The following is a 14,132-nucleotide window of genomic DNA, read 5'->3' on the forward strand; positions in this document are numbered from 1 at the left end:
GAAAGAAGCCCAAATGTTCTACCCCAAAGTCACCATGCATGGTAATGGAAGTTACCTATGGCAGAGCACTGAGTGCCATACTGACGATTTCAACAGTGTTTCCGTGATTAATCACCGTAATGGAGAGAGTCCACAAAATGAAGATAAATAAATAAATATTCATGATTGTAAATTCAAAATAATTATTCCAAACTCATACCTAACATGCTGAGACAACTGATATTGTGATGATCATCGTAAATTACTTACGCTAATTTCCTCTCCTTATTTTTAGCCTTTTTCTGCATGTCTGGTAAGGATAGAGATTTTTCTAATGGAACTTTGGTGGCCATAAGAAGTCTTTGGAGTCTCTTTTCTGGTGTTAATCTTCTGGGTCTATTAACATTCAAATCTGAAATAACATAAATATTCGAATCATTAGGTATTCAATTATTGAATTATATATTCCAAATGTGACAAATAGATATACTTGAGAAATAACCTCATCCTAATATGAATTTATTTCATGGCAATTGGTCTACTTTCTAGAGAGGAAGCATGGCCAAAGATAATCCAATTACTATTATTAATTTTCTGCAGTATGTATGAAAAGAATTAAATGTAGGAATTTTATTATTTGAATAATTCATGTTGGTGGGGGCGCTGTGTTTGAACCCCCTAAACCCCTCTGGCAACGCCCGTGCAAAGTATAGGTATCTATCGTAGGTATTATTCGTAATACTATGATATATTCTTGTGGAGAGTTAAAATATCATAATAAGATTAGATATTATTGTTCAAGAATACTTTGAAACATTTTTTTAAACATTACTAATTTGAATGATGAATTGCATTACAAATATATTGGAACCATAGTTGATTATACAAATGTTCATTATTACCTGTGCTACTTCCTGGTGCTGAAGTGGTCACTTCAATGACAACTTTTGGGTTTCTAATATTGACTTCTTGAAAAGCATCGTTAGAATAACCTACTAATTGCACGTCAGCTTTTTTATTTCTGGTGGAAAAAGGACGTATAATTGAAGACCTGAGTTTTTGTAAGGCATTTAGGTCATTCTTCCCAGAATCTTTGGATAATCTCTTCTTCGTGGGCACTGGCACCCCTTGAATATCTCCGTTATGGAGTTTTTCCTGTTCTTTTTCAAAATACTCATATAGTCGGTTCGTCCATTCTCCCACACCTCTTATATGAAGCCATATGTAGTCTGTGAATTATGAAATAATGTTTTGTACGGGTTATATTTTTTTGTATAAATTGTATTTTCATGAATTTTCATTTTATGAAAAATCAAAAAACCAATCAAGCTCAGTAACCATCCACTTTTTTGGAGTAGATGGAATATTCCAAGTACTCCTACATAAAGCAATGGACCAGATTCTTCCCATCTACTGAATACTACAAAAAGCTGTTTGGCACTGGGTCATATGTCATATATACCTACAATATGAGGGAGAGCTAAAGTAACCTTCACATCAAAAATAGGGAAAAAAGATTGAACCGATCCTCGATCTTTCAAACACATTTGCCTTACATCGTTTCTGATGAAAACGATGGAGTGGACAGTGCCGTATCTAGGGCGTGGCAAAGGTGGCACTTGCCACGGGCGCAAGGTACACAGGGGCGCCTAAAAATATCAAAAGAAAAAATATTGAAGCACCAGGCGAAATAATTCGAAAGATCACAACTCAGTTTTCATGCATTCTAGGGATTCATCAAACCAAGTTGCTTGATATTTTAACCAATTCTACTTGACTTGAAAATCAAGCTCATGAAATATTATCAGTTTGGTTCATATAATAATGTTATATGAGACAATAGGCGCATATGTTCAATTACTGAATTTATAGGGAAGAAATAATCTCAAAAGTAAAGAAAAACATCAAAAATATTGATAATCGTGAATCGAATGGATTAATTCTAAATATGAAAATTGATAAAACGTTTTCATAAGACAAGTATTTTTTATTTGGTATTTAAGATCCACTTTCGAAAACCATCTTGTATCTAATAACTCGAACACTCATGTTCAAAGAATTCTTTATTTGATTATTTTATCGTACATCTTTTCTAGCGATACCTTGCTTTTGGGCATGTTCAAAGGGAGAGAACTTTACCCCAATAAATCTAGCAGAACCACTTTTGGAACTTTAATTTTATTTTTGGCCATGATTTAAGGCTGATATATTATCCTATTGAAATTTTTTTCGTCTCTATTGTCAGAGAAATCGCGGCTTCTGCTAGCTCAACGTTAAGCTAGCAAAACCTAAAAGCCTTATCATGTAATCAAACAGTTCTTGAAGGTTTTTAGATATTAGGAAACTGTATTTTTTATATTGTTATTTTTATTATTTATAGTGATTAAATTTTGGTTTCCATTTTTAGTTGATATTTCTGGTTCTTTTATACAAAATAGTTCAATAAATGAAAGTGCTTTTTGCAAGGTTCCTTCTCATTTCATTCTTTTATTTTTGATGTGGCACTACAGAATGCTAAAAACCAAGTAGCTTGATAGAATTCAGTATGTACTTCATAAATAAATACTTTACTTGAGATTGAAAAACTATTAGTTTCGCCTCGCAACTAACGATGCCGATGAATCTGGAAACATTGAAAATATTGCTAGCCTTCTCTAGAATTTGCGTACTAAGCCTAAAATAATCAGTAAAACAAAAATATATGACTTAAGTTATGAACAAAAAAATACTATAAGAAAATATAATGGATGAAAAAAAATCTTCGAAAATGAGGGGCGCTGTCTAATATATTGCCACAGGCGCAATAGTACCTAGATACGGCTCTGGGAGTGGATAACTATATAAGAACAGCAGCGAGAGTAAACCACTTTATAAATGTCAGAATGCCTACAGAGGGGGCCGATCAACAGAGACTGCTCTATATCAGCTGTCTAAAGTCATCCAGAGTACTCTGAATATCGAGGAGGTAGCAATGTGTGCCTTTCTTGACCTTTCTGTGATCTCAAACAAAACTAGTTTTTTTAGCAACTTCGACAACACAAAACTAGTATCGGTCAGAGAGGTACTCATAAAGGGATAAGTGAACAAAATCAATATAAAATGTATATATGAGTGATGAAGACGAGAATAGCTGGGAAGCAGGACCTCAAATAGCTCAATTCATGATACTCGTATATCGATAAGTTTTGATTATTAGACTGCAATCAGAGCATTGAGCTCACATATCATCGAGTTCAAGATGGTATTGGAGTGCCGAAGAAAACTCAATGCAATTGGCATTTTTATTTTGGATTTCCGGTGACTCGGGAATCATAGGGAATGAAGAGGCCAACATACTTGCCAGAAAAGGAGCGCAAACTCCTTTTATTGGCCCTCAACCTTTCTGTGGTATAGGCGAATGTACAAGAAAGAGTTTCAGGAGAAAGAAAAAAACCGAAAGAAAAATACTCTGGCGAAATCTTCCTGAGTTGGATCAATCCAAATAGTTTTTTAGAAACTTTGACACTGCTAGATCCAAGAATTATCTGGATCTTAGCACGAGTATACTGCACTGCACCTCCTCACTGAATTCCTCACAGGGCATTATCGCCTCAGGAAGCACCTCAAGAGAATGGGTCTAACAGAAAATGACGGGTGTAGATTATGTGGGGAGAAGTAAGAAACTCCGGATCACCAGAATGCCTCGCCATCACTAGTCAACGCAAAATCTGCTTTAGACAAGAAACTTGTAGAAGTGAGGAAATAGCCTCCTAAAAATATCTCAGATACTGGAGTTCATTAGAACTGTGAAACTGAAAGGCGAGCTGTAGATCACGTAATGACGACAATAGCTTTGATGGGGCACAATAGTCCAATAGGTTTCAGTGCAATGGATCCCTCTTAAATCAAATTTGAATCTAACCCCCCACTTTTGACTTTGAGTTTTGACTAGGCTCAATTTGTTACAAATGACCTATAGTATGAAGTATGAGCCCTTCAAAGTATCGTCGAATTATCTGAATAGAATTATAATTAATCTATTATATTTTTCTTATATATATATATATAATTGAATAAGCTGCTCATCTCTCCAAAATACTGGGTTGGGGAACTATACGGATAATTTTCAAAATGAACATTCGACAGAATGACCAATAAAACTTTTTACTATGCTCGAAGTAACCGAAAATTGAAACTTACCGTCCTGTTCTGGAGCACTACTCAGCGTGAAAGGATGCCATTCATAGTTAGCTATAGCAGGAATATTTACGAAAACATAATCTCCAGCGTGAAAGTGGAAATTCATTGGTCTCTTGATCACCAGATGGGTAACTTTAGATGGAAGTAGCAGTCCTGAACTGATGTATGTTTTTCCACGGTCTGGGCAATATTTCATCCAGTAGAATCTCATCAATCTCTCTATCACAAAAACTATGCCAGGTACAGCGAACCATTTCCAAAAATTAGGTCCATGTATTAAAACGAGTATCCAAAATGGAATGTACAAAAGATGTGTCCAATAAAATACCTTGAATAATAATTAGGAACTTCTTTTTAAGATCATATAATTTCAGTTATGGAGCAGAAATCTGGAATTTCGAAGTCCCTGAGCTCCATATAAAAAAATATTTTGTTCATTTTTGAGCCTGACACATAAGAACAATAAAAAAACGACTTTCAAGACAACCTTTATAGGCTATATTTTCAGGAATTGAATTTTGTTTTAATGATGTTAGTTCGACTTCACCGGTGTTAATATCCTATAGAACATCGTTTTTTTATCGCTTATGTAATGCAGGCCTTTATTCAGGTAGTTATATGAAAAGCTTGGCTCATACATTTTATGCAGCTTCTTACCTCGAAGCACCCCCCTCGTCTGACGAATTTTTGGGAACAGGTAACCATGATAAGCAAAATGAGAACAAGTACAACTCCTGTTGGATTTGCCCATCCGCCAATGAGACCGAACAATCCAGGTTTGGGCGTGAACAACCATTCGCTTATTGTATAATTATTTTTGTTGATGACTGGGTCGTTCACAATAACCATTGCTGAAAGGATAATAATTCTTATATGGAAATATACAATACAATACAAGCCATTTTTTTTTCATTTTGGGTTTGTTTTTCAATAATAGCAAATTTATAATTTTTAGAAAATTTTTCAATCCACTACAGATACTCCTAAAGAATAAAGATAAATTTCCTTGTCACTCTATATGGCTGACAATTTCAGCTTCCTAATATTTGTTTGATTTCTACCATTAATGAAAGGTTCAATTATTGAATCATGTGTAAACATCGTTTAAATTTAGTGGCCTCAATAAGTAGGCACCCATTTTCTACCAGTAAACTTGTCAATGAACTATGAAGTGTATCCTAGAAAAAAAGTTCCCAGGAATTCCAGATATTATTTTATTGTTTTATTCAATTTAGAAATAAATAGAAATATATATCAAATTTGTTGTGTCACTCACTAATTTTAAAATTTTCACATATATAAAATAAAAAAAATGAAATTATACTTACAGAAATTACAGACATGCATTACCGTATGCCACAAACTGAAAATGGATATTAGAACTCCAGTTAGTTTATGGAAATATATATGTTGATCTAAAGGAAGTATAGAGCTGAAACCTCTTGTTCTCAGAAAAGTAATACATTTTCTCAGCATGAGGACTAAAACAAACATGCAGTCGAAATTCAAACATTGACCTGAAAATAAAATATATGATCGCAGGTTTGTTAACTGTTCGAAGTAGGTACTGCATTAATAAACATAGCGAGAAATTCTATTCAGACTTTTTATTAATAAAAAACTTAATTACAGCTAGAGTTGAAGCTGTTCTTCAAATTCTCATAAGGGAAAAAAACTTTGACAATTACTATATGAGATTGAATTATGTCTCCAGGCGGTGAATCGAATTAAAATCAGATCTATACAAAGATTTTACAATAGCAGCAACTAAGAAAATTCCCTTTTATTTTTGAGAAGAAAATTTTGGTTTATTCTATAAATTCAAAAAATTTTTGAATGTATTTTTGAATGATCACATTCATGAGAATTCACTGATATTTTCTGAATCTATATATATATATATATATATATATATATATATAGGTATATATATTATATTTTAATATAAAAATGAATGGTTAAATATGTAAGTATGGAACGAATAATTCATCAATTTATATCCTTTTGATATATAAGTATCCACAGAGTGAATTCTTCATGAAAGAAACATAAAATATCATTGAAGTTCCATTAATTTTCCGAATTGTAAATAATGATTAGGCATATGACTTTTTATTTGAGAATTTTCAGTTGAAGCTATACATATAATGCGACGAATATATTAAAACATGAAGTGCGTTATTGCAGAACTAGGTTCAGCAAGCTGACATGTAGTTCTAAGAAAACAAGTCTTCATAATTATGAAGTCTCACATAACGTGTCAAATTACTCTCGCCTGATATGCAATTTTGATGCTAATACGACAAGAGAAGAGAATATGCATACACATAATCTTGCGAACCTTGTAATTATTACTGAATTAATGCCTCAGTAAAGTGCGAAGTCCGTAATTTTACTGTCACGTTGAGTCAAGAGGGGTTAAACCAACTGTCAAATAAAGAAACTTGATCATTAAAGCGCATCCTGTGTACTTACCACATGCTCTGGCGAATATTGTATACCAATTCGATTTCCTGTATTGGTAAGCTCTGGTTGTGAAGAGAGTTGCATTGACAGCAACGAAAAATGCCAGGAAGATCAAATATACATGGTTGTTTTTGAAATACGGCCACGTAAGCTGATAGGGTCTCAGAGAAAGCAGCCTTTTAAATATTGATGGTGGAGGAGGTTGTGGTTTTGGTGGTATGAGCCATCTGTCGATACTGAAATGTGAACACGAGATCTTTTTAGTGAAAAATAAAATTATGTAACTCAAATCAGCATCAATTTCGAATATTATCTGAATAAAACCGAAGAAATGCTAGGGGTGGTTTTGTGATGAAAATTAAGGTGGGTATTTGGTATAAAATTTTTTGGAAAACCTCACCCCAGAAAATATTTTCCTCTTTATTTTCCATGTTTATTGAGCTATTCATGAAAACTTGGGAGATATTATTCGCTCATACAACTTCAAATTTCGGATTTTTTTCAACCCTCAAGTATGCTTAGAAGGGTTTGAAATAGTAAACCCCTAAAATATTTTTTGTCACATTTTTTCTCTGGATGGAAATTATTCTTTAGAAGAAACATGACTAAAAATCCCAATTGATTTACTAATATTTTCACTTTCTACAAGTTTTTTCAAAAACTTGAGTATTCACATTTATGATAAAAACATAAATGTATTGAAAGCTCATGTTGAATGGCATTTTCCTACAACTGCTATAAAGAAGTAGAATATTCATCAAAACTTACTCAATTTCGAAAATATGTATTGCTCATACCGTGACAAATATTATTCCACACGGCACTTTGCCGACACCTTGTGAGAAAAGTTGGACTTTCCCCAATTGTTGCACAATATACTATTCCGTGACCACAGAACCGACGAAAACGAGATTTTGAGTATTGATATGAAATGATGATTTAAAGAAAAATATAATATTTCGAGACAAAGATCCTATTGGAGTCATTATATTTAGAATAAAGATTTCAGCTTCGTACGATACGCTGATCAGAACCATTGAAAATTCAAGAATAATATTAGGAAGGAAACACAATATGTTCGAGTTGAGATTTTGAGTGAATAGGTATAGTATATCCAAAGTCACTTGAACTAGTCCATAAAAACTCTTTGCCATAGATGTCCTTTGAAGTGGATACCGCGATCCGCTAAATACCGGGGTTTATTTGAAAGTATTGTTAGGCAATAAATTCACTGGCCCCAAAGGAATTTCTGGAAAATTGCAACAACCCTTGTATAATCGAAATATTCAGCTTACTCCAAGTGACTTTGGATATACTATACACTGTGTCCGTAAAGTATGGAACAAATTCATTTTTAGCTGAACAGACCATTTTAAGAAATAATCCTGAAACACATCGATTTTTGATTTTAATTTACCGTATTTTGAAATAATAATCTGATATACAGGGTGAATTACTTTCGATTAATGACGTCACCGTCATTTTTTTTAATGGAACACCCCGGTTTTGTCCCAATCTTCCGATTACTCTAGCTGAGCTGATTCCAAAAATGTATCACATGTTGATTCCAATTGGTACAGGGTGGACAAAAATACAATAGTTTTGTGTGTGGTCATAAAGTAACGCGTAACATTTTTTTTTAGTTAACAATTAACAATATAATCAAAAATACTCATTGTCTAGCGGCGTGTTCATGAGTTAATGGGATTCTTATGAAAAAATGGTGGCGATGAGGACTCACATTTTTTTGAATTATTCGGCAAAATTTTTTTTCTCTTTCGATTTTGCAAATACTCAATATTATAAGACTGATTGCGGTTTGGACCAAGAATGTAAATAATTTTCGAAAAAAGGCTTTCTCTGCTGAAATATTCAAAAGAATGTGAGTCCCCGTCTGATGATGCAATAATATACTGGGTATGTCATTTGAAATAAGGAAGTAGTAATCTGTTTCCGGTATAACCGAAAGTAGTACAAATCTGAAAATATTTTAGGGAGAAAGATCATTATCTCATCCCAATATGCAAATTTTGAGCTCAAAATTATGTTTAGTTCTCCATAAACGTTTACTAGGCCATCCCGGTGAATCACCATGTACTTAAACGGAACAATGACGCGTTTCCGATTAAATTGGGGTTAGGTATATCAAATCAAATACCCTGTAGCTTTAATTTCTTACCTTATGGACAAATTTTCGAGGAGTCCGCCGTGTTTCTCTAGTTGTCTCTTCAGTGCTTCGTATGTTATAGCACCCCTGTTACCTGTGTCAGCATCTTCGAACATGGCGTGTGTTAAGTCATCGATTTGTTCCTCGCTAAAATGCATACCGTTTTCTTCCATACATGCCCGCATTACATGCTGAAGTTCATTGGGCTGTATCAGACCATCGCCTGAAAAATAACATTAAATAAATCCAATAGATGAGATACAAGGCACTAATGGAATTCCAACGATTAGTTGTTGTGTCAGTTTACGCAAATTGAATGTTTATATTCTACCAGTGGCGGATCCAGGGGGTGGCTGATGGCGCGCCCCGCTCCCCTTGAGCGATGATGCTTCGTCTTCGCTCAACGCAATTCATGTTAAAAAATGAAAATATTTTGTAATTCGGTACTGTGCGCAAACTCCCTTCCCACCTCTTGAAGAAATCCTGGAGCCGCCATTGTATATTTTACCAGCATTGAACTTGTTCATGTACTTATGTGTTCATATAAAAATTAAAATTGAATGTATGCAGGGCCATCACCAGAATCTTGGCGCCTTGGCAAAATAAAATTTCGCCGCCCTGTTTTGCCTAATTTAACTGATTTTTTTTTTAATGAGTCTCTTATATTTCTCAGGCATCTTTTCAATTGCATATGAAATCGTATTGATCAACTTAAAATCACCTTGTCACCTGCGTTGGTTAAAAATGCGACGCTCTATAAGTTTATGGTAAAAAGACCACGTAGTTCAGAAAGGTGCATTTCAGTAATAATACATAATTGTACTAGTTATGATACCATATTTTCGATTTCGTCATTGATTTCTTATAAGAAATAATGGGCATATTACTTCTTTTTCGAATTTGATTTTTAATGGTTGTAACAAAGAAATTGGTGGTGCAAAGTTGAATAATAGCTGATTTTCTTCATCACATCAACCTCTAATCAATCCTTATGAAATTTTAGTTTCTTTATGTGTAGGTTTGCTTGAGCTACGTTTTGTACGTAGAACCGACTGAAATGATATAAAATATAGACTCTAATTTGAATATCTTGAGTTTTGATGAATTTGAGTTGTCCAAGTTCATGATTTTCTGATAAACACCCTTTACATTTTTGGTCCAAATCATCAAAAACTCTTATAATACTACGTATTTGCAGAATAAAAGAGGTTTTTTCGGAAAAAAATTAGTTCTCTGCAGAAATATTAAAAAAAAATATGAGTCCTTTTCGTCACCATTTTTTTACATAAGAATCCCATTAACTCATAAACCATTGACGTGATCGATTCAATCAAGCCAACACCCAAGAAGGCTGTAAATAATATCATTCACTCAGATGCGGATTCAGGTTTTACTCAAAACAGAAACCGTGTACCACCAGGCGGTTATTCCTCCGGACTGTGGTGAATGTGTTTTGTTTTAATTTAATAAATAATTGAATTCAATGCATTCCCTATGATATTAATTCGCGGACATAAAATTTTACTATAAGAAGTGAATTTTGTAATGTAAATTTTAATAAAATACAAAAATTGAGTTTTTGCCCAAGATATGGCGTATTGCTGAAATTGTCATCAAAAAAGCTATCTAATGATGCAATAATATAGTGGGTGTGCCATTTGAAATAAGGAATTAGTAGTGAGTTTCCGGTATAACCGGAAGTTGTAGTGATCTGAAAATATTTTAGGAAGAAAGATCATTGTCTCAAACCCCAACATGCAAATTTTCAACACAAAATAATGGTGAATATCATATGCAATTGCTCCCCAAAACATTATTCCGACAGTCCTAATACTCATAATATTACTATTTGCTACAACGTTTTACCCCTCTTTGTTTTCATACATTACTATATCCACTTGAGAATGGCTGCTGCCGACGACATTCTTGTTTTTTTTTCACCGAATGCTTTTGTTTCCAGCATCAGTTAGAATTTTGATGACAGTGGTCCGCAGTCAAGGGTGATGCACTTATCTCGAACGGTTTGACAACTACGGAGGCTCATATGCAGTACTGTTTTACTCTTCCTTTCACATACAATAAGTCATGTGGAACGGTGACCAATTTTGGGATGATATCAGCCAATAACTTAATAGATAACAATTATTTCCTTGTCAATGTTTCCAATGACTATTCCAAGGTATGTTTACTCTAGGCATTTCATTCTTCTTATTATTAATTTGTTCTGGGCCCATAACCTAGGAATATTTTTCGAAAAATACCACTCCAATGTTATTTTAGAGTATGTTTACTTGCATATGTCAACAACTGTTTACATCTTACGTCGATCTAGAATAACGAATTTATATAACGTTCACTCTATCCCATGGTGAAAAGTCATGGAGTCAACTAGACCATGGAACAATCATTTCTTCGAAGTAAATATGAAATTAATCAACAATAAACATGTCGCTATCACCCTCTATATTGACTGTGGAATCAAGTTCTTTCTCTAATACATTTTTTTAAATCTGATTTCATGTGAACTTTTGATCAAATTGTTCAATGAGTAATGATATTCAATAAGTTGAAGTCAATTTTGACTAATTTCATCGTTTCAGTAAATTAAAGTGATCGATAATTGATCTTAAGCTCTTAATCAAGAATTATTGAATTCAATTTCGAATCGCCGCTGATCGTTCTGGAAGATAATCTCTAAAAAAAAAACTGAGCAATCCTCATATATTGCGTTTTACTCATTGGAATCGAGAATTGGGACAATAACTAATAATATTCAGCATTCAGTTGAAGCTTGTTTTTATTACTGCCTGAAGTACGAACGCTGTAATTTCAAGGTGAAGGAACACACATACATACGAATATATGGCGCTAGGCAATATCTAACTGCCATATGTAATTGTTTCTTCAACTAATTGAATCAGCATGGAGCTTCTTCCGATGATTGCTTTCTGCATCAAGTTTTTATTCCTCCTGAAGTATGGACTATAAAAATTCTGGCGTGAAATTTAATGTCCCATTTCGTACTTAGTATCTTGTACGCCTCTGAATGTCGATAGATCGGCTGTACTGATAAAATATGGTTCATAAAATTTTATTACCTCGGTATTAAATGTTATCGAACGTTTAAGAGTGTTGCAGAAATATAAGATTGTAATGTCATAAATAGAAATGAAAATGACTTTTGTTATTTCCAATCTAGAGCGTCAACTCCTAATTAGTATACGGTCACGGTGTAATTGATACCTTTCCATTTTTGAAGGATATTGTAATTTTCGAAAAAAAAAAATTCTCGGTTGAGAATTTACAAAGTTTTTATCACATATGATTAAATTTGAGCCTATCGTCAACGAAAAAATTCCACCCTACTCGAGAAGCAACATTTTCAAGATGAAAAACATTTTCATTTGTTGGAATGTGTAAAGATTAGTAGAATTCTAGAGGAAGCATGGGCGCCCGCAGAAATTTTTCTCAGGGGGGGCAAAATGAAAATTATTGAAAACGATAAGGCTTCCATGATTGTCATTGAAAACCGGAAAATTGTTGAGAATCCATTACGTTCCTTTTTTCCATGCCCTTTGGATTGAGAAAGTAATATTGAGAATGTTGTGCTGAAAAATGAGGCAATCCAAATCTCAGGGGGGGCCATGGCCCCCGGGACACCATATATCTATCTCTCATAAATGAGTCACTAATTGGATTTTGTATGAAATTAATATCGAAAATAAAAAGGTGCTTTTCGAGCATCATTATGGGGCAAGCGTTTGAATCCTTACTAATAAAATTGACATCATAGTAAAGGGAATTTCCTTAAGATGAACTACTTTGTCTCTCAAAGTTTTTCATTTGAACGCATACTTTGAGAGATAAAATGAAATGAAGATTTTTACTTTTATCATTGTCAATTAGTATGAATGAAATGGGTGTGGCGTGACCGCTGGTAAGTGAATAAATAACGAGCTACGCTCTCCGATTCTCATTATGTATTTAGACTTGGTCGGGGATCGTTAGGAATATTGAGACTGAGAGCTTGCGCTATCTGCCGATAAAATAGTTCTTCTTAGAACTGAATCACGCTTCGATTCAAGATTCAACTACCTTCACCTTATATCGTCTATTTCATTATTTATGACTTCGGAAGGTTATATTTTATTTATTATTTTTCATTTTGGGTTTGACATCAATGCAGTTTTTCAGAGCTCGGGTGAAACCACGGGCTTCAGCTAGTTATTAATATTGTAGAATATGAAATTTCATACAATTTTAGTTCAGAAAGTTTTTTATACGTTGAATCATTTTCGAGATATAGGACGGAGAGCGCTACTACTGCGGTCGGAAGACAATGATGACATTGATAACCTGACCACAACCTGTGAGCTCTTTTTTACGTACCTACTTTCGTCCTTTATGTTGCGTTAATTTATTACGCAACTATAGGGCAGATTTATCAATTATATTATATTATATTTTCCTATGGTAGGTAATAAATCAAACAGTTTTTTTTCAAATAGTATTCTCTTCATTTTAAAACTCACCATCTAAATCGTACACTTTGAATAAAAAACGAATCTTAACTTCTGGAGTTTGACCGGCGAATTGGTGCATGGCATCTAAAAACTCTTGCAAAGAAATCGATCCAGAATTATCCTTGTCAAAGATTTGGAAGACTCGTTCAATGAAAAAGGGCTGGAAATATTCACGATTGTTATTATTATGATATAAGTCAGAAGTATATGTAATTTAATATCATTCACAGAGACAAAAATCTGAATCTAATTTAATAGAAATGTTAGTGAATAGTTAAATCCTATTTTCGTATTTATGAACTGGTAGTGTTTATTCTTGAAAACTTACATTTTTTGAAATCACTATTTTCTTGAAGTCGTCCATTTTGATTTCTTTCTCATTTCCAACAGTTTGCCTGAATAGTTGTTCTAATCGTTCTAAGCTACCAGGGTCAAAACCGCTTCGTGGCCTAAAAATATCATCAAACTAGTGACTAGAATAAGATAATTGTGACAAGTGTCTTAGATATTCTCATGTCGCCATAAGTCTATCCCGATTTTTCTCATGAATTTATAAATGTTGATGAAGTGAATTCTAGAATAATAATATTTTTCCTACAACTGCTATGAAAAGTAGCGTATTCTCCACAGCTTACTCAATTCAAAAACTATGTATTGCTTATACTGTGGGAAATATTATTCCCCACGGCACTTTGCCAACACCTCGCTTGGTAGACCAATGAAATTGGGCATTTGAGTCGTTTCTATGGAAACGCAATAAATTAGCACATACTGTCAACGAAGGCCATTTTGATTTGAATCAAGTTCATTACTTGAAT

At 33.7% G+C, this 14,132-nt stretch overlaps 1 protein-coding gene across 6 annotated transcripts in view; it reads right to left on the reverse strand.

The window, feature by feature from the left end:
* LOC123671480 (NADPH oxidase 5) overlaps positions 1 to 14,132 on the reverse strand; it is a 187,211-nt gene that overhangs the window by 10,313 nt on the left and 162,766 nt on the right. For all 6 annotated transcript variants that reach the window (XM_045605351.1, XM_045605348.1, XM_045605347.1 and 3 more), the window contains exons 5-13: positions 13,643 to 13,763; positions 13,324 to 13,474; positions 8,804 to 9,014; positions 6,634 to 6,860; positions 5,487 to 5,675; positions 4,816 to 5,009; positions 4,159 to 4,486; positions 882 to 1,208; positions 250 to 391 (exon numbers count right to left, since the gene is read on the reverse strand). In XM_045605351.1, the coding sequence (XP_045461307.1) occupies positions 250 to 391; positions 882 to 1,208; positions 4,159 to 4,486; positions 4,816 to 5,009; positions 5,487 to 5,675; positions 6,634 to 6,860; positions 8,804 to 9,014; positions 13,324 to 13,474; positions 13,643 to 13,763 (1,890 nt within the window). The remainder of the gene's footprint in view (positions 1 to 249; positions 392 to 881; positions 1,209 to 4,158; positions 4,487 to 4,815; positions 5,010 to 5,486; positions 5,676 to 6,633; positions 6,861 to 8,803; positions 9,015 to 13,323; positions 13,475 to 13,642; positions 13,764 to 14,132) is intronic.

This window comes from Harmonia axyridis, chromosome 1 (assembly GCF_914767665.1).
Source record: "Harmonia axyridis chromosome 1, icHarAxyr1.1, whole genome shotgun sequence".
In the NCBI taxonomy this organism is placed as follows: Eukaryota; Metazoa; Arthropoda; class Insecta; order Coleoptera; family Coccinellidae; genus Harmonia; species Harmonia axyridis.